Below are 27,437 nucleotides of genomic sequence, written 5' to 3' on the forward strand. Positions count from 1 at the left end.
TTGGAAAACATTTACACTTCCCTGTCCCACTGATGCAAAGCCAGGGAACACGCAGTGACTAATCAGCGCGGGTCTCTCATGAACGGAACTGCACTTCCCAACTTCTTTAGTTTTCACCAAAGAGAGCAACTTTAGGACAAGAGGAACGCTCTCTTCTACACCCCAACAGTCAACTGTTTTCAGGGTCTTGTATTCCAGTTACGACTTTGGGAGATGACTTACTACTGCCCTTGTCGGGAGTAAATGTGTAACACCTTCCAAGATGAGAAAGAGCCACATCACCCTGGGACGAGTGTGCTCTGAACACAATCCAGATCTCAATGATCATTAAATGAAATTAATATTGTCTCATTTGATTGATATATACGTACGAATCAGTCAAATCCTGCTGTTTGTTTAATTCTGGTCAGGTGAAGTCCAACTTTCGAACAAAGAGTATATTTTATTTAATTACAGCGTCACTGCTCTGCCCGACTGCCTGTAGCTCACTGCTCTCAGGACGCACTGCCCCAGCCCTCCACGCAGCTGACACAGTGAGTGCAGTCCATGAATTAATTTGTAATATTTATTAGTACTAAAGGTCTAAAATATTATTACAGCTTGACTAACCCTGTAACACAGTGACTGAATACATTAATTATAATAAGCAGCTGAGATCCTCACTGGGGCCTCTCAGCCTGCTTGGTCAGGTCTTACATGTGGCACAGCCTGGACAAACTATGTGTCAATTGTTATTACCTTTTAATTTCTGGTGGTTTACAGCAGTTTCAAGATCTTCTGAGAGTTTGTCGTTGCTCAAATGGTTGTCATTTCTTATATTGATATGTTTACCTGGTCTCCATTGCTTGATTTTGCTCACGAGAAAGTGTCACTCATAGTCGTTGAAATGTCACTCATAATCACAAAGAAATTATGAAAATGTCACACATAGCAATCTGAAACCTTGGCAGCTATGGGCCCCTGTGTCATGAGCCGCAGGCAGCCGCACCATTAAAATTCATGTGTCGCAGACGCATTTCGTTTCCACAGGGCAACATTGCAGCACTCTCAGAGCTGAGAGCTGCAGGACAGTGTGTGAGTGTTTAGGAACACGACGGGCGGCGCACCTCTCTCGGAGGGAGCAGCAGAGAGAGCCCGGCCGGGCACAGTGACAGGCGCCGCTGGTATGCGTGACAATTTATTTCAGTGCGGTGATGCGGATCACCGCACTGAAATGCGTGAGCGTCACGCCTATTGCGTGACGCTTGGCAGGACTGGTGTTATAATGCGACACCCTGTTCGTGTCTCTCTTACGTGTCTCCGCAGTCTTCCTGCAGAGCATGGCTCACTCAAGCCCCTGTCACTGCACTCTAAGGCAGTGCCGGATTAAACCCGGTGAAGGGTCCCTTCCTACGCAGTCTAAATTTCGCCTCCCCGCCCCCCGCAAATTATCTCCTAATCCGCAATGCAACAGATTTTTTTGTTACAAATTGACAGCTGTCAGAAGATGAGCTTTAAAGAGATAAACTGTTGTGTGAATCTGATGTCTCTGGTTTATGTACTTGTTAATGGGTACATTCTTTACATATACAGTATTTTCTTTATAGTCTTTAATATAAGGTTTTCGGTTTTTCTGATAGATTCATTTTTTTCTATCTTTTTGAAATAATATTTAAGAAAGACTGATTGTAATTTTCTTTCAAGATCAAATCAATATAATTTTGATCCATTGTCGCAGGGCCCCTAAAAGGAGGGGGGCCATAGGCCGGTGTCTACTTTGCCTATTTGATAATCTGGAACTGCTCTAAGGTGGCTGCAACTCGGGAACCTTACTGCTGTGGAGAGCGCCCTCTTTAAAAGCGGAGACTTCACAGTTCAAGAGTCCATGGAGTGAATTTCTTGGGGTTTAATCCAACATTATGATTCCTAATGGTGAGGCTTTATTTTCGCTCGCCATTTGGTTGAGACTGATCAAGAGACTGACAGTGCTCCATGATATGGAACCATCACCCAATGAATGAGACTGCGCTACAACAATAACACTGAAATACAATAAACAACGCTGGGCTCTGAGGGGCAAGACGTGCAGCCAGTGAGTGACATTATGCTTCTATGTTTGAGATTCGCAATTGATCTTCCAATTAAAGCACTAGGCTACCACCTCCGCCCCACAGTGAATGAATGTGACTGTCCTTCATGGAATCATGCTGAGACCAAATGAGAGACTGACTGTGTCCTTTATTTATTTTTATTTTATTTTATTTTATTTAAAAGGTTTTATATAGCGCTGGCTAGACCCGGAGGTATCAGAGCGCTTTACATGAGTATCAGATCATAGTTGCAGTGTACATCGTTATAAAGGTTACACAGTTGTTCGAGCATGGCAACATAGTTACATGTAAGGTCGAGATAGACAATAAGGACATATACGTAAGAGAAGAAACAGGCAAGGGGAGAGATTCAGGGGCGGGGGTAGGAGCAGGGAAAGTAGACCGAGAGTGAAGGAGGGAAAGAGGAGTGGAAGGTGAGAGAGACAGCATGGAAAGAGGGGCGGGTGACCGGGACTCAACCCGGTGGACGTGTCGAAGCTCCGTCCAAAGTCCAGTAAGTTGTGATCCCCGGGCAAATGGTATCATTTCAGCATCTCTGTTGCGAGAGGTTCCCTTTACGCAGTGGACTCTCTCAGAGGGGTCTCTGAGACTCCTAGGTCTACATATTGGATCCTTCCCCAAAAATGGGAGAGGGAGTGCTTTGGCAAGGGGTGCCATACAGAGCTAAAGGGAACTATCCCAGACCTCCGCTAAGTGAAGAATCCCTTAACACTGTGGACTCTCTCAGAAGGGTATCTGAGATTCCAGGACAGGAATGCTAGGATCCTTCCCCAACAAGGGGAGAGGGAGTGCTTTGGCAAGGGGCACATTCAAGGAGGCCAATTAAGGCCTATTTCCTGTATGTGTGAGATCCCGAATACAGTGGACTCTCTCAGAGGGAACTCTGAGACTCCGAGGCAATAATGCTGGAACCCTCCCCAACAAGGGGAGAGGGAGTGCTTTGGCAAGGGGTACAATCATGGAGGCCGATAAGGGACAGTTGGGCTGTGGGGGGCGGGGGGGGTGGGGAGGGGGCCTGTACAGCGCACAGGGGAGGAGTGCTATACATAAGGTTCAACATAAATAACAAAATTACATCAGTTACACAATTACATCAAATACTAGGAGAACATTTCAAGAGAATAGAAGATGAAGTAAAAGGATCTAAGAAAGGTAAGAGGATATAGATAAATATATGCGACACATTGAAGAACGAGAAGGGGAGAGACATAGAGCTGATAGGGGCAAAGGGGGATTGAGAAGGGAGAGGAAGAGGGGGTAGACGGTATGAAGAGAGGAAGGAAAATCTGATCAATGGTTGACTGGGTAGGTGACGGTCGAGGAGGGAATAACAGCCAGTCTCCCCTTTAGCTCACAGTGTAGCTCCATCAGGCATAATTCAGTTGGCTAGGTCTCTAGGTTAAATCAGGTACGGGTTACATTGGTTGTTCGAAACATTTAACTGGCATATAAGAGAAGATTAAAGGCGTGAGGGAGGTTAGGGAGAGTAAGGGTAAATGGGGAACGAGGAGTGAGATACGGCGGGTGGCAGAAGGAAATTGACTGTCAAATGTCCAGGGGGTAGGTGACGGTTGAGGGTGAGGTCCATAGTCCATCTCCTCTGCATCAATTGAGGTAGCTCCATCAGCCAAAGTGCTTGGTCTCCACTATCCGTGGCAAGTTCACAGATTAAATGGGGGCCAGAGCACAGACTTGGTGTCAGGGATTTTGATGAACAGTGCGCAGTAGGGACGGGCGCAGCGCTGAGAGGATTCGGGTCAAGAGGTCCAGATGTAGGATTATCGTCTCTGCGGTAGCGTCTCGATTGCCAAGTGTTCCAGAGTGGTTTCCCGGGGGCCCACTCCAGAGCTCGCCCGCTCAATCACCAGGCGCCATCTTGAGGCGTGATCACCTGGGGATAACAAAGCTGATAACACGGCAATGCAGCAGCCGGGTGCGACGGCGGCCACAGCGGCAGACACTCACAATCATCCGATGACTGGAATTGGCCCTTTCAGTTGGTTTTGTGGGGAATGAAGCACTGCGCTAGGTTGTTGAGCGCGAGGCTTCCAGGCAGCATAAGCTCCAAGCAGCCATGATGGAGCTGGCTCCTCCCCTCCATCTGTCCGAGGCTCGAGGGTTGGAAGTTGTGTTTCGGGACCCTCAGATGAATAATAAAGTCATGCTTGATGACACCATCTAGCCAAGGAAAACTAATAATCAAAATTTTGGTATTAAAATGTGGCCAACCTTAACGTGGATTTGGGGCCAACCTTAAAGTGGATTATATGGATTATATCAGCCTCTTGGCATTCAGAAAAAAAACACTTTTCAATCACTGTGTTAGTTTGCCTAATGCTATACTCCCAGAAGGACCTCAAAGCAATTAAGTAGTGCAGTGTGCACTTTATAAATCAGAAACTTATAAATCAGAAACACGGGTGTGAGGCTCACACTACATGAGTGAAGCGTTGGGAGCCTTCATAGTATATGTGCATTTCAGCATTGTTTTGTTAAAACCACAAGTGATGAGGAAGAGGCTTGGTGCTTTCCCCCTCCCTCAGCCCCTGCTTCCTGCCACAGTTTTCGTTCTTTGCTAACACTTCCTGTCATGGTGAGCGAAGTGTGCGATGACGACTGTAGTAATTGCACGACAGCTGAGCCGGATGGCACATCCAGTACTGCAGCATCAATCGCTCTCACACCACAGTATACGTTGCTGCTGAACAATTACTAACTGATCACAGTAGACACTGAGACTGGACAGTGAAAAGAGAACTGCTGAATTCTGGGCTTCATGGAGTTCCTGGAAATCCCGGTCTCTCGAAGGGTAAGTGATTGGTTGGTAAGAATCAAGCCGTGCTTTGAGTAATGGTGGGTGTCAACAGCTGATATGCTATGGCAGATTGTGTTCATGGGTGTCCCCTGCAGAGTGAATGTGTATTGGGGCAATAGATTCATTGCCTGGCAGGTTCATCTGCTTCAGCCTGTGATTATTTGGGTGTTAGTAGAAGTGTGTACATGATGCCTCTTGTCATGCTGTTATTCCTGCAGGACCGTAGCCACATGCAGACATTGCTGAATACCAAGGCTGCCTAGCTTTCATTCCACTTCATGCCTCTTTCTTCCACCACCCTGCACTTTCTATCTCTTTATCCCACTCTTTCAGAATCCTTTTCATCCTTGCTTTATCCCCTTTTCACTCTTTCTGTACCTTTCTCATTCTCCTCCTTTCTCTCTTTGATGGCTTTCACGCTCTTCTTCTGGGTCAAAGTCTGAAAATTAATAATACGTCTTGGTCCTCTTGATTGAGTGCCAGTGCACACCAGCTGCAGCCACTCACAGCACCAATTATGCACTCACTAAAGTGGCCTTCTGGATGAATGATCATTGGCTGGTGTTGAGACCAGAAGGCCAGATTGCTCGTTGAAGAGCTCTCACTTGCATGGTGAAACAGTTAAACCAGCACTGCTTTTCCCTTCACACTTTTGGATTTGCTTTCGTATCTCCACTGTAAATAGAGGACTACGGGTCCCAAAAAAAGAGACCTAGTTGAGCTACTCACACATGGCAATGGGGCAGATCAGTGGTTAACTTGTAAAAACTAAGTGTTGGGGCGCTCGTCGGGAGGCAGCTTGCACCGCCCCCTAAGACAGAACCAACTACTAACCATGAAAAGGGGGAGAGGATGTGGTGTTCTGGCCAGAACTGCCGACTTCGGAGCTGGGGAACCAGGATCGAGTCTTCGGCGGCTCCACATATTGTGATTCTAGGCAAATCACTTAATCTACAGTGAATAAACAAATATTAATAATATTAAGGACAAAGGATAAATATTATTAATAAATACATATAACTAACTGCTGCTTACTGGTGCTAATGAAAAGCACCAGTGTTGATGATTAAGTGCCAGTGCTGAGCACCGAAAACCACCAGCTCAAATTAAGCATGGGGCAGATGGAAATTGTGGAAGAGGGTTCTGATAGGTGCATGATAATATACTAAAGGAGATGGCAGGTGTTAGCTGTCACTGTTTAATGGCATGTCTCCAGTCTGTTATCCAGTCGGCACACTCGCTGTCCCCTTCAAACACAGCCTGGATATCCTGGCTCAAGCGATGCCACTTCTACAGTGGCGTTTTCCTATCTTTATTTTGTGACTTATTGAATGTGGTCAGAGTGTGTCAAGTAGCAGCAATTTGTTTACAAGGCTTAACCAAAAAGTCAAAACAGTAATAAGCTATATTATTTTATGTTATGGTTTGTATAGACCCTTTCATTACAATTACAGATGACTCCTGTTCCTAGGATTCATTCACACTGTTCCACCAAGAGCAGACCAAATGTGTTATATTCACTTTTTTTCAAATATGATTAATTTTTCCTATCGATTTGTAAATTTATATAATTGAATGTGGAGAAAAAATTATAACTATTTGATAAAATAGCATACACTGTCATATAGTGATGCATGTTTTCCCACACTATAACTATTGTTGTTTAGTAATTGTTTACAGTTGTATATGTGTATTTAAACACCTAAATGTCACCCGCCTAGCATAGTGGGAGAGGAAAGAGGATCAGTGTGTGTGATGATTCACATCCTGGTACTCTCTGTATAAGGACCAATGTCCAGAGCCCCATCAAATATAGTTACACATTTCCTTCTCTCTCAAAGCTTCCTTTGTTTTGCAGTGTTTTCCAGCTGAGGATCTCAGTCTGAGAGTCCAAAAAGGTGCCATTTCCCCAGTGGGACCAGGCAGTGGCACTCCATCTGGTTGAGGAGCACCAAGTGCTTTCACCCTGAGTAAGCAACGTTACTAAGAGCTACCTGGTTGGTGGAAGTTTAACTGAAAGTTGCCCCAATAGACTGTATTGACCCCATTGAGTAATATTGGATTGTTTGTTGTCACATCACCTCAGTAATATGAGATAGGGTCTTTGGATTTTCACCACAACACTTTGGACATCATTAGATTTGGCCTGGTTATGACATCTGTTGGGACAGACAGGTCCCCTGCATAGTGACAGAAGTGCACTGCTGCCCTGAGTGCCACAACTGAATGTATATCTGGACCCCTGGTACTGATTTCTGGTCATGAGCAAACACGGATCATGCTTGTTCTTCATGACCTAGGCCTGTCTCATGGTAATGTGGTCTTCTTAGACTGGGAGGAGTGCCCCAAGCCCTATACATGTAATCGTAGAGGGCTAAGCCCTTGCCAGGACTTGCGTGACAAGGGCACTGTGGCCGAAGCATTCTCGTTTTCTGTTTTATAATAACCAGGATGAACAGGCCTGTTAACTGTGTCATGGAAGTGCTGCCTACTGGCCCCCTCATGTATAGTTCTGCAGCTGTGAACTTAACTCACCCATGGCCTCCATGATGTCTGTGTAGCGCTGTACAGTGTGTGATGCTTGCATGTGCATGCTGGGATGTATGTGTGTTTGTGGATGGTGCCCGACATGAAGTCCAGTGGGTTTCATTCCGGAAGCCCAGAGCCTGGAAAGGCTAGTTGGAGGTGAGGGCGGCAACCCCCAGACAAAAAATGTACATTGCTAACTTTCTAAAGGGCTGGAACTACACAGACTGGAGGAAGGGGTACAGTGCTTTCATTGTGCACCTCAAAGGTCTCTTGATTCAAAGAAGAGTTACTGGTCAGTGGGGCCTGGGCTCATTATTAGGCAAGATGGTGGATCTGATAAGCTTGGAACAGTAGTACCAGTGTTTATTTATTTAAACTTTATTGTTCAGTTAATTAAAACCATAACCAATTTCCTTTGCACTTCTGAAACAATGTTTAGATATAAAATTAATTAAAAATATATATTTAAAATTTGCAACAGGGAAAAATCCAACTCAAGTGAAACTTAAAAGGGACAAAGGAAATAAAAATATCAGAATAATACAATGCGGTTTTAAGGTTTTAGTTTGCTTTCAGACGTTTTTCAAAAGCAAGCAGGAACTTTACAATCTTACAGTTAATTTGTGAGTCCATGGAGTCCAAGCAGCCAATAATCGCTGTCCTACAGTAGTACCAGTGAATCATGATAGAAGTGAGGGCTTAGGTCTTTGAACCTTTGTGAGGCTTATCTCAGTGGAGGCTGACAGCTAGGTGTGATGCCCAGTTACTCCTTAGCCTGTGTGGTGGGTCAGTTGGAACTGTAGACGCTTTTGTTGTGGCAGACTGTACATTTGAAAAAGGACAGGGACAACAGTGCTTCAAAGGAGTCAATACCCACAACACAATTTTCAAAGAACCAGACACTAAATCCATGCCTGGATATGGACTATAAAGATGGGAGTTCACAAAGGAATCAACAGCACTGTGCAGCAGTGTGGAAAGAAGATCACCAAGACTTCTAGCTGCTGCAACCAGGACTAGGGACTAACGCCTGCTAGTCTCCCTCTAGGTGAGGGGTCATCACCTAGAAAGTCAAGACCACTTGCCCTGAGCCTAGTGCACCAGTCTTCTGTCTGCCTCCCAAGACCTGCATACCCTGTGAGGAGGGCGAGGAGAGTGCATGGAGGGAGCAAGGACCAGCGGTGATCTGGTCAATTCGATCCCAATGAGAGAAGTGTCATTTGCTCAGCCCAGTCAGAGCCTTTACGAGAGTGAGGGCTGTCCAACCCATCGAGTTGAAGTTGTCAACCTCAGTATTTCAGGTGGGGGCCACCTTGAAGTTATGGCAGTCGCCCTAGCTGTGTAAAGTTTATGACCCTCGTATGCGGGGTTGGGTGGCCAGAATGAATTTAGGGCTGTCACCCTTACTGTGTAAAGTCGGCGAACTCCATCTGCCAGGTGGGTCGCCCTGGAATGTCATGCCTATAGGATCCATGCCAGTGGGTCAGCCACACGGGATCGGCCCTAGAAAACCACTGCCATGGTAACACTTACAGACAGCAGAGGGAGCTGTGGAGAAGATGTCTGACAGTGACATGGGCCATCCAGAGACTGTGGCAATCTGACACATCATTGTGAAAGGCCACAAGAGGGCCTCCAGCATGCATGGGAGGATCCCTCGAAGGTGCACCCTAGTCGTCCTGGACTCGCCGCCAAGTAGAATCTTAAGGCCAAACTCAGACTTTGTTGCAGTGTGACTTGCATAGGTCACATCTGAAATTTGCCTCTTTTATCGAATGGGGAATAACCAGCCCCACTTGAAGGGAAAGAAGGATTTGGGAATACCTCCCCGGATTATGCTAGAGTGCTGACATTAAGAGACTCTGGATATTATTTAGTGTTTTGTTTTTATGCTTTGTGTGTTCATATCAAACACTAATTTTATCACACAAGCCAGTATTTGACTGGGCAATCAGTTATTGTGATTACTGTGTGTATTTTGAGTCTTGTGCCTGTGTATGACTTACACCTACCTCCCCAAAGAGCCTTGGACTTCTCAACCCACGCTACCACTGTGAGTGACATGCTTAGGGGTAGTACTTGGCGGTACAAAAGGGGGTGGTGATGGACAGAGAATCTGAACCAATTAAACACTCACACCCAGTCAACGGATCTAGGTTTAATCCATCAATGTTCTTTAGCCCACTCTGCCACCCGAGTTCAGACATGGCCATATGCAATTCAGTCTGACCCTGTGCCTCATGGGAACAGTCCAGCCCGAACTGCCAAGCCATGCCTTCCCTGGACCGGAATCAAGCTACCTAGGACTGGTTTCTGGCATTACAGCCGTCTTCCGCCTGGCTTGCTTGAATCCAGTGGCAAAGTGAGCAAGGGACTCGCGTCTGAGCATACCCTGGATGGCTGGAATGCCAGAAACCGGTCCTAGGAAGCTTTATTCCGGTCTAGGGAAGGTATGGCTTGGCAGTTCCGGCTGGACTGTTCCCATGAGGCACAGGGTCAGACTGATTTGCATATGGCCATGTCTGAACTGGGGTGGCATTATGTTTGAGGTGTGTGGTGTTGCAAGTAAATTGTGTGTGCTTTGAACAAAGTATTGTCTGTATTTTTTATAATATGTGCGTTCATGTTTTAGGATGCTGCCTGCAGTGTGGTATTTCGACTGCACCTCGTGATTGCTGTGTGCAGTGAGTGCTGTATGTGTTGTGTATTACTCCGACAACGTTGTTTGCTGTATGTTGTATTCTATGTGGCATACTGTTTCATGAACAGGCTGTGTAGATGGTATTGTGGGTGCACACACAGCTGTTCATCAGTGTGGTACGAGCCTGCCTGTGTGTTAAAAAACTGATTGTACTGCGTTGTGTGCTGGGTTTTGTATCTTTTGTGTGATGCATGAACTTCACACACCTACTTTGCGCATTTTCCATGCAGCACACCATAGGACAGATGTGCAAAGCATTTTTCCCGTTGTTAACACTCAGATTAGCTGAATTGGGCCGTTTGCGCCCGGATAAAAAGCTTTTTAAATGTGCAAAATGGAAAATGTTATTTGGTAACTTGTTCCAGAGTCGCATTTTGCATTTGCTATTCAGTATTTGGAAGGGGCATGTTTAGGGCGTCCCTTTCAAATTCCGAATTGGTATGGTATGTGTTACAGTTTTGCAACTGAATTCCAGTCGTAAAACAGTAATACTGTACCACCAGAAAGGACCCTTACCCTTTGGGAATGTAAATACAAATATTTTTTAAGAGCAGGCAGTAGTCCCACAGACCACTTCCCACTCTTAAAAATGAAATTGCAATGTTTCATTTTTTATTTTTAAATGCATCCCCGTAAGAAAACGGAATGCATTTAAAAATAAAATAAAAAAATGTTTGATTTATCAAAAAGCAATCACAGACATGGTGGTCTGTTGACCTCACATCCCTGTGGTTGCTGCGATTCCTAATGGGTCACAAAATGCAACTTACCATATTAATATGCATGAGGTAGGTCTAGTTGCGACCCCCTAGGAATCGCTAACGAAACTCAAGAGTTTGATACATTAGGAATACCAATTTCCTAATTACGATTCGGAGAGAATCGCAATAAGGAAATCGGTATTCCTAATGTTAGTACATGTAGCTGTGCGTGTGTGTGTGTGTGTGTGTGTGTGTGTCTGTCTCAGTACGTGGTAATCCTCTGCGGCCTAGTGCTGACCCTGCAGCTCCAGGGGGTGGGGCCGGCCACAGGTGCATCTGTCCTTACCAGCCTAGCCTGAAATAATCCCAGGAGATCCCTGTCCCTGCGAGCGCAGGCCCAGCAGCGCTTCGGGTCACTGGAAGGTGGAGGGTTCCTTCTCAGTGAAAGGGACGCGGAAGGTAACGAGCTAGGACGCCAAATTCAGAGAGCATGTGTGGTATACATGACAGGGCTTTAGAGGACACTGCCTGTGTGTGAGGAAATCCGTGACACTGGGAGAAGCGGTCAGTGCGTCAGGACACGTGGACCCTGGGAGGACGGATTCTGCTGTGTGCTATGTGAAAGCCCTGGCCCTGTAAGAGGAAGTCTGCACCCCACTCCCCAGCCCTAAAAGACAGCCTCTGGCTCCTCCCATTTTTGAGACGCCGAGCCATAGCTACACCAAATAATTAACAAGTGTCTAATATGCGAATCTTTTTCTGCTTGAGACCTGGTCTAAATAGCCCACCTGCCCATCTTCTAGGGTGCCCCGTATCCAAGGGCTTCTCGACACTGAGGAAAAGTTCTGCGTAAGCGAGGGCTGAGGGACAAGGGCTCTGTGTGGGTCATCGCCTGCTCACTGGAGGTGTTCTGTGTGCAAAACTTCTGGTATACTTAGCAAGAGGTCTGTGGCCACTCCAGGCACAGAAGTGGTTTGTGTGTGTGAAGATTCTCGAACACTGGGAGGAGGGTGGGTCTGTGTATTAGGATGCCGGGCCACTGAAAGGAAGGGGTCTGTATTTCAGGGTCCATGGCTCTTGGTTACTGGATGAGGGAGTGTGTGTGTAAGGGCTCCTGGACATAGGACAAAGTGCGTGTGAGAAGGCCAGAAAAGGTATGAATGAAGAAAGTGCTAAATTGAAGAAGTGGGCGTCCTGAATAAGGTCATTTAAGGGGAAATGGATAATTCCCCTCCCCTGGGGTTCATGAGCACCCATCAAAGCCTTTGCTAGAGCCGCGTGTCCCAGGACAATGGTAGTGCTGCATATAGAAGCGTCCTTCCTGCAGTTGTATCTATTCTAGGCCTGCACACGGGGAGGCCACACCACCGCTCTGAGACTTTACCAGAACCTGGAGGGCACCCCCGCAATACCACATTACCATGGTGGACTCCGGTGAAGAGGGGGAGGTCACGCTGTGGATGGAAGATGGCTCGGAGGAGGATGAGGTGAGCCCTGCCATTTTGTTGGAGCTCTGAGGGGCAAGAAGGTGTAAGGTTCTTCTGGAGGCCTGGGGTGCTTGGCGTGGATTCTACCATTTTCATTTGAAGGTGTGAAATATAACGTTGTATGATATTGGGATGGTTAGGGGAAGTGTTCTGTGGTGTACTGTTGTGTGAAGTGATTGGGTGTTGAATTGGTTGTTATAAATGGTGGTGTAACTTTGTACTATTTGGGGCTAGTCTTGTGGGGCGATGTTCTAAGTTTTGTACATGGGATGTGCTGTAGTTTGGTGTGTGCTGTAGTGGGTGGTGTAATGTAATGTTTTATTGTGAGGTGATGTGGTATTGCTCAAAGCAGTATAATGTGAATTATAGTTCAGTGTGTTGTATGGTGTGAAGTTTATCAGTATTATTAACCCGTTGCGTGCTAATGACAAGCTCAGTTCATCATGAGGCACGGTTGAGCTGCACTCATGACGAGCTGAGCTCGTCACGGCCGTTGGAACGTTCGCACGTGGGGATAATTTCCCCGCTGTGCTAAACGTTCGAAAAACGGGTGTGGCCGTGACGAGCTGAGCTCGTCATGAGTGCAGCTCCGTTGTGCCTCATGACGAGCTGAGCTCGTGACCAGCACGGCGGCGCCGCGTGCGCCCCCCCCCCCTGCACAGGAGGTGAAAAACCCCCGCAGGGAAGAGGTTAAAAGTAGTACTGCATGGAGAGAAGCAGAGTGATGGATTCTGGGATGTGGTGAATTCTGATGTGATCTGATCTATTGGGACTGTAAGATATGTTGTAGAAAATTGATGTGGGATGCGGTGTGGAGTGAGGTGCAGTTATTTTAGGGCGTCATTTAGAGTACAGCAGAAGGGTACTCCTTCACAAACCTGACGGATATCCCCACCGTGTTACTACAAGGGCCGTAGGATAGAATATACTTGAGTTTGTGATGGAGTAACCAGTCTGCTGAATTCTACATCAGACCGTTCGTTTGGTGTGTTGTGATGGAGTGCATCTTAGGGTGCTTTTTGTGGAATTAATTGGTATGATTTTAGGCAGCTGGGTAAGGTGTGAGGATGTATTGGAATTCTGTCACGCTGTTACAGGTATCTGTTGGGCCTTGCAGCATTAGTAGGATGTCTGGATGTACACTGTCTTTTTCTGAGCTCTCTGGAGCGAATGTGCAATGTTGTGTGCTTGGGGGATGTTCAGTGGTGGGATGCTGCTGGCTTTGGAAGGCTTGTAAACCATTCTCATAACGTTTTCATGGCTCAGGTAGTGCTTTGGCAGTGAATATTTTTGTTGTTTTCTTTCCCCAGTTTTATATAGCTGATTTTAAAAAGCCAATCAAGAATAAAGTGCTTTCAGGCTTCAACATTTGTAAGTAACAGAGGGCTGGAGGGGCTTGAGTAAAATTCTGTACTTTAAAAAGGGGTTTTAAAAAAGACTTCCGTGATATCTCATAAAAGGGGCATACAAATAAAAAGTGTACCATGTCCTGCGGAGACACATTGTCGCAGCTGCAGAACGGTAATACTTGGCCCCTGTGACAGACACTTGGAACAGCTAGTAAAAGGTGGTAACAGTCTAGCCGAAACCTGGTTAACAGAAATCGCTCATAGCCCGATATTGACCATGTAAGGTAAGGCTCCAAACAGGGAGTGTTTTTCAACATGATATATTTGCGTACGCTAGGTTTAAGCAATTCAACCTCGTCACGGTTCGAGTGCTTTAGGGAGATAAAGGTTTTCTTCACAAAGTCCACATCAGTATGTGCAATCGAGTCTGGATTCATAAAGAGGTCCGGGCGCCCCAATGCAAAAAAGCAGTCTTTTAGATATTTTAGCCATGGGATTTTGAGCATAGGGTCCATGGTCAAAACATCTTTTAAAAACAAATGATTAAGGGCCAGATGTTTATTGAGCCAGCACTTAAGCCAGAAAACTAATGGCCGAAGTGCTATGGTGTCATTAATGTACGGGGTACCAGTTTCCTCATGGACTATTTGGTTAGGGGTTTCTGTTGGTACACACAGAAGCTGTTTTAGAAAGTTATTCTCTACAACACCTATACCACCAGCCACCACGTACCCCCACAGTTTGCTTCATAACTGCCTATTGCAACACTTTTTGCATTGTAGAGTTTTAAAAGGGCCTCAACCGGGCGCCTGCCCATTTTCTTGACAAAGTTGAAGATAGCAGCGTTTGCCCTTATGATTTCTCCCCTTTTCCTCTTTAACAGTGGTCCCCAGTTTAACAGGTCATCGAATAGGACTCCCAGTTAAGAAAATGTCTTGGTCCTAGGAACCTTCTCTCTGTTGAACGTGAATTGATACTGTTTCATGGTGTGTAGAAAGGTCACGGGCAGCCATGAAGCTATGAAAAGTAGTTAATAGGGACTGTAGACCTCTAGCAGTTCTGGCCAGGAGGACGGCATTGTCCGCGTATAGCAGAACTGGTAGGCCCCTTCCGCCGACATAAGGGTAATCAATTCCAGTGCTGATCAGGCACTCTTCTAAATCGTTGATGTATAGATTGAAAAGAAAGGGGGCCAAGATGCACCCCTGTCTTACACCTCTATGTACACCAAAGTCCCTGGATACTTTAAGATCTTTTGAGTATCTTACATTGCCCTTGTGTCCCGGTGTAGGTCTCTCAGGAAGTTAACCAGTGCCGGTTCGACGCCCATGGGCTCCCACAGCTTTGCCCGGTTGACACAGTCGAATGCAGATGAGAGATCCATGAACGCCATGTATACGGTGCCCTGCCTGGCTATGGTGTACTTCCCCAGGACTGTGTACAAGTTGATGCATTGAGCCATAGTAGAGTGTCCTGGCCGAAACCCATACTGTATGCTAGAGATTACCCTGTTTGCATCAGCCCATGATGTTAGTCTATTCAAGATTACTCCACCCACAACCTTGACAGTGGAGTCGATAAGGGATATCGGCCTGTAACAGGTTGTACTATTACGATCTCCTTTCTTGAATATTGGCACGATTGTTGAGGTGCCCCAGGACTTTGGACAGCCACATTCGGCAGCAGCGTTAAGCACTGCGGTCAGAACCGGCGTCCATAATGAGACTTTAGATTTAAAGAGATCCGGGGGCATACCATCGGGTTCGGGGGCTTTGTTGCTTGTCAGCCCTATGATACCTTTCTCTATCTCATTTGGTGAAAAGTGGAGTAGGGCTTGGACCTGGCCATCACTTTGACTTTCTGACTGTGGGGTGTTACTGCTAAACATAGAGGTAAAATGGGACACCCAGTCATCTTCGGTAATGTTAGTGTCTACTGCCAGCTCCCCTTCTCTAACAAATAATGGTCTATTGATGATTCCCCAGAAGCGCTCACTATTGCCCAATACATTTAGATCGAGAAGTTCTTGCCAGACTTTATTCTTTAGATCTATTTTTCGCTTCGCCAAAACCTTTTTATAGCTATGGCATAATGTCCGAATCAACTGCGGATCCCTAGGGCGAGTCTTCAAGGCCGCCTTTAAAGCTTGGGCAGCTTTTGAGCAGGTCTGGTCAAACCATTTAGTGTCACAAAACAAATTCCCCAACACCGGGATAGTTAGCATGAAGCCTACTTTGGTAGTAATCCCCTCAAAGGCTAGCAGAATTTCAGATGACCGGGATAAGGGAGACATACACAGTGTCAACTCGTGGTCACAGATTCTGTGTATCCCATCACATAATTGGACAGAGTTAACGTTCAACCATTTAAGACGGCGTCTTCCGTCTATGCTTTTCAGTGCTCCCCCGGTTACCAACTTCGTAAGTTTAAAAGAGTGCCTTCAAAGAGGATACAGACTGGTTTGTGATCGCTGTAGGAGCTGTCTTCAATTTTAAAACCTGATATAATAGACTGAAAACCATTGGAAAACAGAATATGGTCAATAAAGGACCTCCCGAAGCGCCCTTTAAAAGTTGGGGCATGCTGGGTACTGCGTGGGTCCACCACTGATAAAGCAGAGACCAGGTCAAATTCATTAAGTAGATGGTTCATCATATCACCCCTACATGAGTGCTCGAAATGGACCCCTCCATCCTATGGCAACCCAGAGCTCCCATGGCTGTAAGCATTGGATTCCCACATGGGTGCACATTAAAATCCCCCATGATCAAAAGCCGGTGGGAATCCCCAGCGAAATTTAATCTGATGAAATTACTCAATTCATTAATCCTGCAAACGTCTCTTGTGCTTACAGCACCATAAAAATTGATTAGGAGTACCTTTACATTACCTTTTTTTATGGTCACTGCTTGGATGTTAGTGTTGTCTGAAGTTATTAGTTTGACAGCACATTTCAGGGCCATATCAATGTATATCACCATACCCCCTTTAGCTCTGCCACTGCTAGAACGTTGTGCCAGAACAAAAAAAGTTTTATAACCTTCCAGGAATGAATCATTTTCCACCATCCAGGTCTCTTGGAGACAAATCACCGCTAAGGTTCTTATAAACTCTACCCATTTTGGGTCTTCAACCTTCCCTGCCAACCCAGCTATATTCCATGATATTATGTTCTCCAGTATTAGGGGTGTCTTTCATAGATTCACATGCTTGAATATTCCCCGTCGTCGAAGTGGGAGTCCCACGGTAAATAAAATAGCAATAATGCTAAATATATATAAACATAATACAAGATAAAGAAAGGAAATACAACTGCAAACCTCTAAAAACGATTCCTACATAGGAATGCAAGGTAAAGAGAAAAACTATTTGTAACACATTAGTGTCATTATGTTAGTCCAAATTACAGCCAATCAGGCGCCAGCACCCTCTAGAACCTTCTCCTCAGAAGCTCAAGCCCTCAGATTTTCTACCGCACGTCATGTGAAGGGAGTCTCCCTGAGCTCTGCTCAGTTTTCAACTCTACTCATCTAGTTTCCAGTGTTTATCTCAACATGTCAAGTAAGAAGTCTTTATTCAGACCTTGCTCTTCTTGTGGGAAGCTGCGCCTTTTTGAAAAGGACCCCCACCAGAAGTGTATCTACTGTTTATACCCTGATTATTAGGCTGCCAGCTGCAAGTTCTGTAGAACCTTTTCTACTAAGACTCTTAAAGACCGAGAAGGCCGTCTTCTCCTTTGGCTGCAACGTCTTAAGGACAAGGATTCTGCACTGTCTGATGCAGAAAGTTTACAATCTGGTCTTTCTACAGCAGCCTCTAAGCGTGGTAGTGTTCAGGAGTTTCCATCTCCTTTCCTCAAAAAGCCTAAATTGGCCTTGTCTCTGGCTCCTGTGGTGTCTTCTGCCACTCCTACCACTTCTACGCCCACGAGACCTGGCTCTCAGGCGTCTTCTGCTGCCTCTCGAGGTGTTTCCACGCCTCTCAAAGTTCCGCCGTCGACGGCAGCGTCGACGAGCGTTCCGGCGACGAGAACAGCATTGCCTGCATCTTCGGCGATGACGCTGACTACCACTTCAGCCTTCTCGTCGTCGTCGACGATATCGTCGACAGCCTACACGTCGACGAGGGTTTTGTTGCTGTCTAAACCTGTTCCGTCGATGATTCCCATCTCCTCGTCGGCGAAGAAGAGAGAATCCTCGTCGACGGCAGACCTGAAGAAATCGTCGTCGTCGTCGACCAAGGTCTCGTCGACGAAGACACCGTCGACCAAGGTCTCGTCGACGAAGACACCGTCGACCAAAGCCCCGTCGACGAAGACTCCGTCTACGGAGGCTCTACCAGCTTCGACGACGGCCCCGTCGTCGACGGCCCCGTCGACGACTTCGTCTACAGTGGATCGCCCGTCGACGACTCCGTCGACGACCGCACCGTCGACGAAGACTACTCCAAAATTACCTTTGTCGACAGCAAAGTCAGTCTCGTCGACGTTAACGACAACTGCACCGTCGACGGCGGCACCGATTTCGTTTGCCTCTTTGCCGTTAGTGCCGTTGAAGACTTCTGAATCTTCACATCGTCGCACTACAGTTCCCTGCCAACAGATCTCTGATCCGGAGCCACAACCACCTTCTCCGATGTTTGCAACTACATCTGAGCATGACACAGACTCGAAGCATGAAGGGGACACGTTTGGGGCGGCACTTAGTCCCTCTGATTTGATAATTGAATGTCAAGACTCTGTTTCTGACGACGATGGCGGAGACCAAGAGTCTCCGCAAGAGGAGCAGTTGGTACAAGTTCCTATGGCTACCATTCCATTGACCTTGATCTCTAATCTCCAACATATGCTGGATGATTACAACCGCTGTTTTCCTGCAACACCGCAGACCACACCTGTACAATCTCCTGCTCCTGTGGCTCTACCTCCACCTTCTTTGCCGCCTGTCTTACCACCTACAACTTCGTCTCAGGTTCAGACGTCAATTAGGATCCACACCACTGTTTACCCGCAGGATGCGGATGATGAGGCTGTCCCAGAACGTGAGGCCGGAGAGGTCCCTGAATGCTCCTAACTCCTTACCTGCTCAGATACCGCGCCTTGAGAAAAAGTACAAGGCCCCAACTGGTTCTCCAGCTTGCCTGATTTCTCACCCCAAGCCGGACTCTGTAGTAACTCAGGCCACACAGCGTAGAGCACGGAATCCAGCGTCCCAGATCACAGCCCCTCCGGATAGAGAGGGTTGACGCTTAGATGCTATTGGCCGCAAGTTCTCAACGATGGCTTCAACATCTGTCCGGGCAGCCAATGCCTTAGCCATCTTGGGACGTTATGATCGGCAGATGTGGTCAGACATTTCAGATTTCATGGCACTCATACCTGATGCTTTCAAGGCTGATGCTCAACATATTCTTCGCGAGGGTCAGAGGGCATCGGAAGAAATGATCGACTGTGCAGTCGATATTGCTAACACAGGTTTACGTCTTCTTGCAAGTGCGGCTGCACTCCGACGACAAGGCTGGCTGAAGTCCACCTCCTTCCGGCAGGAAGTACAATCCAAAATACTGGATATGCCATATGATGGGGAATCGCTATTCGGATCCCATATCGATGACGCCCTTGAGTCCATCAAGAAGGACACCGATACGGCAAAGTCTTTGGGCACGTTACAATTTCGGAAGCAGTCCTTTCGAGGTGTGCGCGGACGCGACACTTCTTCCAACGTTCGAGGTGGGAAACAATACTGCTCCTACAATCAGAGCGGCCAACGTTACATGCCCAATCAGCAATCTCGTCAACAGCCCTCCAGACCATACAGAGGAAAGTCTTCCTATCATGGATCCAATACAAAACGCCAATGACTTTTGTCACCCTCAAAGTGTTGGAGGACGAATCTCTCTGTTTTATTCTCAGTGGTCCTCGATCACCTCGGACCGCTGGGTTTTGGACATTGTCAAACGGGGTCATACCCTGGAGTTTGTAGAGATTCCTCCTTGCACGTCACCTCGTGGCCTGCCTCCTCCACATCTCGAGGAGCTTTACCATCGGGTCCGTCTTCTTGTTTTAAAAGGTGCAGTCGAAGTGGTCCCGAAACATCTAAGAGGGAAGGGTTTTTACTCTCGATTCTTCCTCATACTCAAGAAGACCGGAGCTTGGCGGCCCATTCTGGATTTGAGGGCTCTCAACTAGTTCCTAAAGTCACAATCGTTCCGCATGCTGACGTTACTGGAAATCCTGCGTCTTCTATCCAGCGAGAATTTCATGACCACCATAGACCTTCAAGACGCATACTTTCATGTCCCAATAATCCAACAACATCGCCAGTACCTGCGTTTCAAGGTGGGACCAATGCATTTTAAGTTCAAAGTTCTGCCCTTCGGACTGCGATCAGCTCCTCGTGTGTTCACGAAGGTACTGGCCCCTGTGGTGGCTCACCTGCGTCTACAAGGAGTGCAAATCTTTCCAAATCTAGACGATTGCCTGCTCAAATCTCAATGCCACCATCAGCTGGGTCAGGACACTCGCCTTTGCCAGCAAGTGTTTCAGTCTCTGGGGTTGACCATCAACGTCGAAAAGTCACAGTTTGCGCCTCTGCAAACCAGAACCTTCCTGGGAGCGATCCTAGACACGCAGCTCTCAAAAGCGTTCGTCTCGAACGAACGACGTCAGAAGATCCTTCGTCTGGTCTCCCTCATTCGAAGAAAACGATCCGTTTCTGTTCGGACGTTAAAGTCATTCTTGGGAATGGCTTCATCTTGTATCGCACTGATCCCAAATTGCAGGTTGCGCACCCTTCCCATTCAGGAGGAACTGGACTCAGGTCTCCGGGTCCTTCAACGACCTAGTTGCAGTCACAGCTCGCATGAGAGAGTCTGCTTTGGTGGGCGCAGCCCACAAATCTGGAAATGGGAATGTCCTTCCTCGTTCATGCTCCAGATCTTACGCTGACGACGGACCTCTCCCTGGAGGGGTGGGGTGCTCATCTCCAGGGCTTATCCATCAAAGGCAAGTGGACGCCGACGCAACGCACGTGGCATATTAACAGGCTAGAATTGATGGCGATCTTCCTAGCGCTCAAGTCCTTCCTCCCGGTTGTTCACGGGGAGTCAGTGCTGATTCAGACAGACAATACCACCAGTATGCACTACGTGAACAAACACATCTTGTGTTTTGCCAGTGGGGTCACCCAGATCTAGACCTCTTTGCGAAACCGGAGAATCAGAAATGCCCGTCTTATGCAAGTTGGCATCCCCACCCCGGCTCCTGCGGGAAATGCCCTTTTGATCGACTAGTGCGATCTATTCACTTACCCTTTTCCGCCGCTCCCATTAATACCGCGGGTACTGTGGAAAATGCGGAGGCAGCCCTGCCACATCCTGTTGATCGCACCTCGTTGGCCCAGGCAGGCATGGTTTTCAGAACTGCTTCTGCTGTCCCAGTGCGAGCCCATTCCTCTGCGTCCCCGTCCAGACCTCCTAACGATGGACAGGGGCCAAGTGTGCCATCCGGACCCCTCCACGCTACAATTGTGGGCATGGAACCTGAGCACCTTGAGTTCGCTGACTTGAACATATCCCAGGAATGCAGAGACATCCTAGCTCATGCCAGGGCTCCGTCTACCGTCAAAACTTACAAACTCAAGTGGAAGCGATTCTGTCATTGGTGCGCAACAGCCAATATCCATCCCATCCATTCCACTCCTGAGCAGCTTCTTCCATTCTTCTTGAGCCTCGCTCAGTCAGGGCTCTCTCATGCTACTCTGAGAGTTTTCTTAGCTGCAATATCTCGTTTCCGACATGATGGCTCTTCTTCCCTCTGTTCATCACGGATCATACGTCAATTCTTCAAAGGGCTCTTCCGCAAGTTCCCACCTGTTCGGCACCCTCCTCCATCTTGGCACCTCAATGTGGTACTATCTCAGCTTATGAAGTCACCATTTGAGCCTATCCATAAAGCGGACATCAAATTCCTCACCTGGAAGGCTGAGCGACCTTCACGCTTTCACTATCAGGCCGCCTTATCTTCAGTTCAAACTTAACGGGGTGGCGCTCCGCACTAACCCCTCCTTCCTACCTAAGTACCTACGGATTTTCATTTGAATGAACCTGTGTTCCTCAAGACTTTCTTTCCGGACCCAAAGTCTCCGGCGGAGCAGCGCTTGCATTCTTTGGACATCAAACGATGCCTTAAATTTTACATTGCCAGAACTGCCCCCTTCCGCAAGTCCGACCAACTGTTAATTGCCTACGGACGACTGCGCAAGGGACATCCAGTTTCAAAACCAACTATTGCCCGGTGGCTTTCTTCAGCCATTGCCTTCTGCCACCAACAAGCGGGCAAACCATTGCAGTCTTCAGTGAGGGCTCATTCTACGAGGGCGATGTCTTCATCCACCGCCTTGTTTGCTGGTGTGCCACTTCATCAGATCTGCAGTGCAGCGACATGGTCCAGCAGGCATACCTTCACCAAACATTACTGTTTGGATGACATCAATGAAGCGGATGCCGCAGTGCGACAGGCAGTGCTTCGCCATCTTTTTCAATAAGGTGAGCCTCTGTTCCCTCCTCCTTGTGTTTTCCTGTGATTGCTATGATGTGTTATATGACTGTATTATTATTAGTACTGTCTTGATTTCTTCTTTATATTCTTAGCAATCTCAGTTCTCGGAGGTTACTGCTTTCTATTCTATTCAAGCATGTGAATCTATGAAAGACACCCCTAATACTGGAGAAGAACAATTGTTACTTACCTGTAAACAGGTGGTTCTCCAGTATTGGTGTCTTTCATAGATTCACATGTGACCCACCCTCATCCCCTCAGAGGCTCTCTTCTCCTCATACACTCTTGGTTACTTTGTGCTACGAAAATCTGAGGGCTTGAGCTTCTGAGGAGAAGGTTCTAGAGGGTGCTGGCGCCTGATTGGCTGTAATTTGGACTAACATAATGACACTAATGTGTTACAAATAGTTTTTCTCTTTACCTTGCATTCCTATGTAGGAATCGTTTTTAGAGGTTTTCCGTTGTATTTCCTTTCTTTATCTTGTATTATGTTAATATATATTAATATATATTTAGCATTATTGCTATTTTATTTACCGTGGGACTCCCACTTCGACGACGGGGAATATTCAAGCATGTGAATCTATGAAAGACACCAATACTGGAGAACCACTTGTTTACAGGTAAGTAACAATTGTTCTTATGGGTCGTTGGACTAGCATTAGCCACAAGGCAGTTATCTACTGGTCCTTTGTTACAAGTGATCGTGTTACCTCTAACTATGGTCTGATCCATCAGTCCTGCCCCCATAGGGTTCTTTTCAGTAGGTGATGGCAAGTCATTAGGGTCTGTGATTGGCTTTAGTCAATCGCAGTCTTCTAGTGAGGACAGGGCTGAAAATCTATTGGTCGATGGCAAAATTGGTGGACCGTGTAAAGCCTCCCAGGTATTATCCGGTGTCATGTGGGCAGACCGATTGAAAAACATTTTTTTGAACCTTGGTCAGGTCTAAAGCCCTGCATACGCCTAGGAGCTTGTGGGCCAGAGCTGGAGTTGATCGAGGGAATAGGTTGGTAAAAAAAAAAACAAAGGGAGCATCTGTATCCCGGTTCTAGTGTTGGACTTTCTTGTATAATTTTCGCGAAATAGTTTCTCAATGATCAAATGGTCGTTGAAATTCACGATTATACAGTCGCCACCTCCTTGCTTCCTCGAATTTCCGACCCAACCCACACGTCGCACCACTATGATATTACGTCCCACTTCAGAGCCCATTGAGAAGTTACCAGATAGCCAATGCATTACCTTGTTCCTGAGTTGGTATAAGGCCTCTGTCGAGCCTTGCGGAAGTGGTGGCACGTTGCCTAAAATAACCACCAGAGGTGTAGTTTGGGGGGGGCAGATCGATTACCTCGGGATTTCGCACGCTATTAATAACCTCACCATGGACTTCACCACTAACACCCCGTGTGCCCTGTGAAAAATTAATTTCCCTTGTCTTTGTGGTCTGCCTTTGTTCTGTTATGCCCTCCGTGACACATCTTGGCACTCGCTCCTGTGGCCCAATACCAGTACACCTCCCCTGAAAGTTGTTATTACTTGTTTCTGGGGTAGTTTTGGGGTTATGAGGGTCTTGCACGGGACCTACTTCAGGGTTGAGTTGAGATGTTAGGGTTTGTGAGTTACTTGCACCAGCCAAGTTGCATAGAGGGGACTGTTTCATGGCCTCAAGCCTGGTACACCCCCTGCTACTGAAATGGGGGCCTGCTTTCGTTGAGTTTTATTTTTTTTGCTTGGCCGTTGATGCCTTGCATTTTCTTTTAAGGCCACCAACACGGCGGCCAGTCCCGTTAGCCAATGGGGATGGGGGCAAGCAGTGATCATTTGGGTCTTCAGGGGATAGTACAGGACTCTTCCCTCCTCTCCCCGGATTATCAGCTGATACAGGGCCCTCTTTACTAGCAATAATTATTGCAGGGTACAAAGAATGTGGTACCACCTCCCCCGTTGCTTTGGATAAAACTTCGGGTAGGTCAAGTCCCACTAGACCCCCGCTAGCCCCCCCATTATGTGAACCAATAGGTGGTGCGTTGAATTGCTCATCTAGGTTAGATTTTTCCCTGAGGTGTTGGAGACAGCCCACCGGAGATCTAGAGAGAAGCCTATTCACCAGCTCGATCTCCTTGTCAATAGCAGATGCTGCCCTGTTTAGATAGGCTTCCATAATTGTAACTGTTGACTTTATGACTGGAAGCACCCCTGGTGGAACAGTCTGTACCTTCTTGCGGACCATTATAGAAGAACTGAGTCAGTGCTAAAGGGACACACCTAATTATCACAATAACACCCTCGCTGCGGTAAATAAACAATTAAAACAAAGCTTTGGCAACTCAGTACAGGCTATAGGAGGGAAAACATACCTCAAAGTTAATGTAACCGTGAGCCAATACGAGGCAGAGGTATACATAAAGTGATCTGCCCCAGCCACCTCTAACCCCTGGCTTGGATTGAACAGATGACCAGGTGTATCAATGAATATTTCTATAACAGTACCTTTTTGTTAATGAGTCCACTAGGTTAAAAGTTGGGGGGGTGGCCCAGCCCGGCCTCTACCGGCCCCGGAAAACCACAGACAGCCCGCCCTTTGCCCGGGCTCAGCCCGCGCGCGGTCTCGCGTCGCGGGGGCTGTCCTTCGATTAAATGCGCCTCCGGGCACGGAAGTATCATCGGCGGCTTCCGTCGCAATGCAGCCTGGGATCGGTAGTCCCCACCTCCGCTCAGCGGCCGCGAGGACTGGGACTGCGGCAGCGGGAGAGGGGACCGAGAGCACCAGCGACCCCACCAGAAGAGCGTCCGCACCAAGGAGCAGGTAAGTTCAGTAACAAAAGCCCCCGAAGAATGTTCTTGACCACCAGTTAAATTAGACAAATTCCTATCCATTTTTATTTTTTGACACTGGGAGATTGTGATTGCCCAGAATCACAGAATTTTGAGCCGGCTCCGAGACTCGAACCTGGTTCCCCAGTTCTAAAACTGACAGCTCTGGCTGTAACGCCACACCTTCCCCTCTGAATAGTGTTGTTGAGTGACCTGTTGACAGCTGTACAGTAAAGTGGTATGTTGATTGCATGAGAATGCAAACAACATCCATGGATTTGATGTGTTTTTGTGAATGTATTTGCTATGAGGAGTAATATGGAGGTCATGTGTATGGCCTTTGTCACTGTGTTGGGTGCACCGGATGGTGGTATTAGTCTATCACATCTATTCTGATGCAGAATGGTGGGGTGTTCAAGTTCAGGTAGAGTTGAGCGCTGGGTCAGTTTGGTGCTGAGGTATATTTTTAGAACTGCATGCTCGCCCTTGTGTGTGTGTGCAGGAGACTTTCAGGATGTCTTTAGTACTGTTGAAAATTGCCACCTTACTCGTGGCCATGTGTTAGCTGCACACCAATGTGGTATTTGTTTGTTGTGTGCAGTGTGTGCTCTGCTGTCTTGGCGGCGAAGGGTCATGATATTTATGGTTTATTGTTCATATTCTGGATGAGTTATGTACTTGCGTGTCCATTGCTAGGTGATGTTTAAAGTGCTACATTCTTCTCTTCGGTCTGTGTTGCAACAGTCGAGGCTTTTCTGATGTGTGTTTTCTGATGTTAGTATTACCATTCCTATGATTCAGAGGCTTTGGAATTGGGGTTTTTGTCCAGAACTTATTTCTCAGAGGCAAGTCGAGTGACAAGTTATAGAGTTACCCAGTAACCCAAAAGGGAACTACTGCATTGTGAACACATAAACAAAACAAAGTTCCACTAAGAAAAAGGCTCATTAGATGAATAAATAATTCAAAATTCTATGATTAAGAGAAACTATCCAAGAGAAAGGCCAAAATACAAAAAAAATAGTACTTAATACCTTCTTACATTTCAACGAAGGTGGTGTCAATGTACAAAAAAGGATCTCAAATGTACAATGAACAAGAGCAGATAAGCAAAAAGTACGGGTGTACAAAATGTATTCAATTAAAAGCTCTGAATCATATTTATATTGAAGAGCCATATTGTTGTACATGAATGTATTGAGTCTAGACTTCAAACAATCTGTGAGCAACTTATTGATGTTTCAACCCCTAAGCCAAAACACATGGGATTTAATTCTGGGCAAAGAACTATTTATAGGAGTCACCTACACAGTTCAGTAAGGAAACCTCTTGACTAAAAGAGAACTGAAGTTCTAGTAAGTAATAGCAGTTAACCACAGCCTAAGGAATTGAAAGGAACAATCTGAGACTGGCAGATGGAAGTCAACAGATGACCTACACCCCCACTGCACGAAGATTGAGGAAAGCACGCAGAGTGTGCCTGGAATGAGTGACCGGGGGCATTTCATCAGGCACTGGAGAGCAGGGGTGCGTTGCAGAGAGGTTTTCCTCCAAGCCTGGAATGAGTCACTTTGAGGCCTTACTCCAGGTTCTGAGTGAGTAGCTGTAACACTTTCCCCCAGGCACTATGTGGCTGTGGGTTGGGTTACAGTGAGATTTGTCTGTTGGCACAGGAGCTCTGGGGTAGGTAACAGGATTTCTCATAGGCTCTGTGGTGAGTCACATGAGGCTTTTCAGCAGGCAGCAGTCCTCGAGTGAGTAGCGTTGGATGGCACGAGTCCCATATTTACTGGGAAAGTCGTGATTTTTCAAACGTCTGTCCAAGGGTGGCTGGTGTTAATGGGCAAAAGGGACGTTGCCCTGCCATTCTGAGGGGAGAAGCAAGAAAAGAATTTAAAAAGCCAAGCAACGGAAAATAAATTATTACTTGCTGGCTGCTCTATTACTTTCAATGCTGCAGCTGTAATAAACTGCAGACGTCCTGCTGCGCATGCGCCTGCCAGGGCGAGGTCATCTTTCGACCTGCAGGCACAAGCTACAGTAGTGACTTCATGACGGGGGTGTGGCGACTCGCGAGTGAGAATGCCGAGGAAAAATCTGCTTTTCGGGGCTTTACAAAATGGCCTAGGAAGGAGTTTTCAGAACTCCATATGTTTCAATGGCAGAGGGCAGGGCAGGCTGAGAGGCAGAATGAGTAGTGGGTGGCAACAATTAATTCTCCAGTATTACATCTTTCATAGATTCACATGCTTGTATCTTCCCCGTCGTCATGGTGGGAGTCTCACGGTAACAGAATGACCAAAGCAGGATCATAGAGAAGCAAACTGCATAGAAAAACCCATAGGGACTGTATTATTTGGTAACCAGACCTCCTCATTGTTTGGTCCAAAA

The 27,437-nt window shown here is 46.9% G+C and overlaps 1 protein-coding gene across 3 annotated transcripts in view; it reads left to right on the forward strand.

Moving 5' to 3' along the window:
* RGS14 (regulator of G protein signaling 14) overlaps window positions 1-27,437 on the forward strand; it is a 409,263-nt gene that overhangs the window by 111,156 nt on the left and 270,670 nt on the right. Inside the window, exon 1 of one of the 3 annotated variants that reach the window (XM_078652749.1) lies at window positions 4,094-4,899. The exons of the other annotated variants lie outside the window; for them this stretch is intronic. Within the exon in view, the coding sequence (XP_078508875.1) occupies window positions 4,867-4,899 (33 nt within the window). The 5' untranslated portion in view covers window positions 4,094-4,866. Of the gene's footprint in view, window positions 1-4,093; window positions 4,900-27,437 lie in introns of those variants that run through there. 3 annotated transcript variants of the gene reach the window in all.

Source organism: Lissotriton helveticus, chromosome 7 (assembly GCF_964261635.1).
Source record: "Lissotriton helveticus chromosome 7, aLisHel1.1, whole genome shotgun sequence".
Lineage (NCBI taxonomy): Eukaryota > Metazoa > Chordata > Amphibia > Caudata > Salamandridae > Lissotriton > Lissotriton helveticus.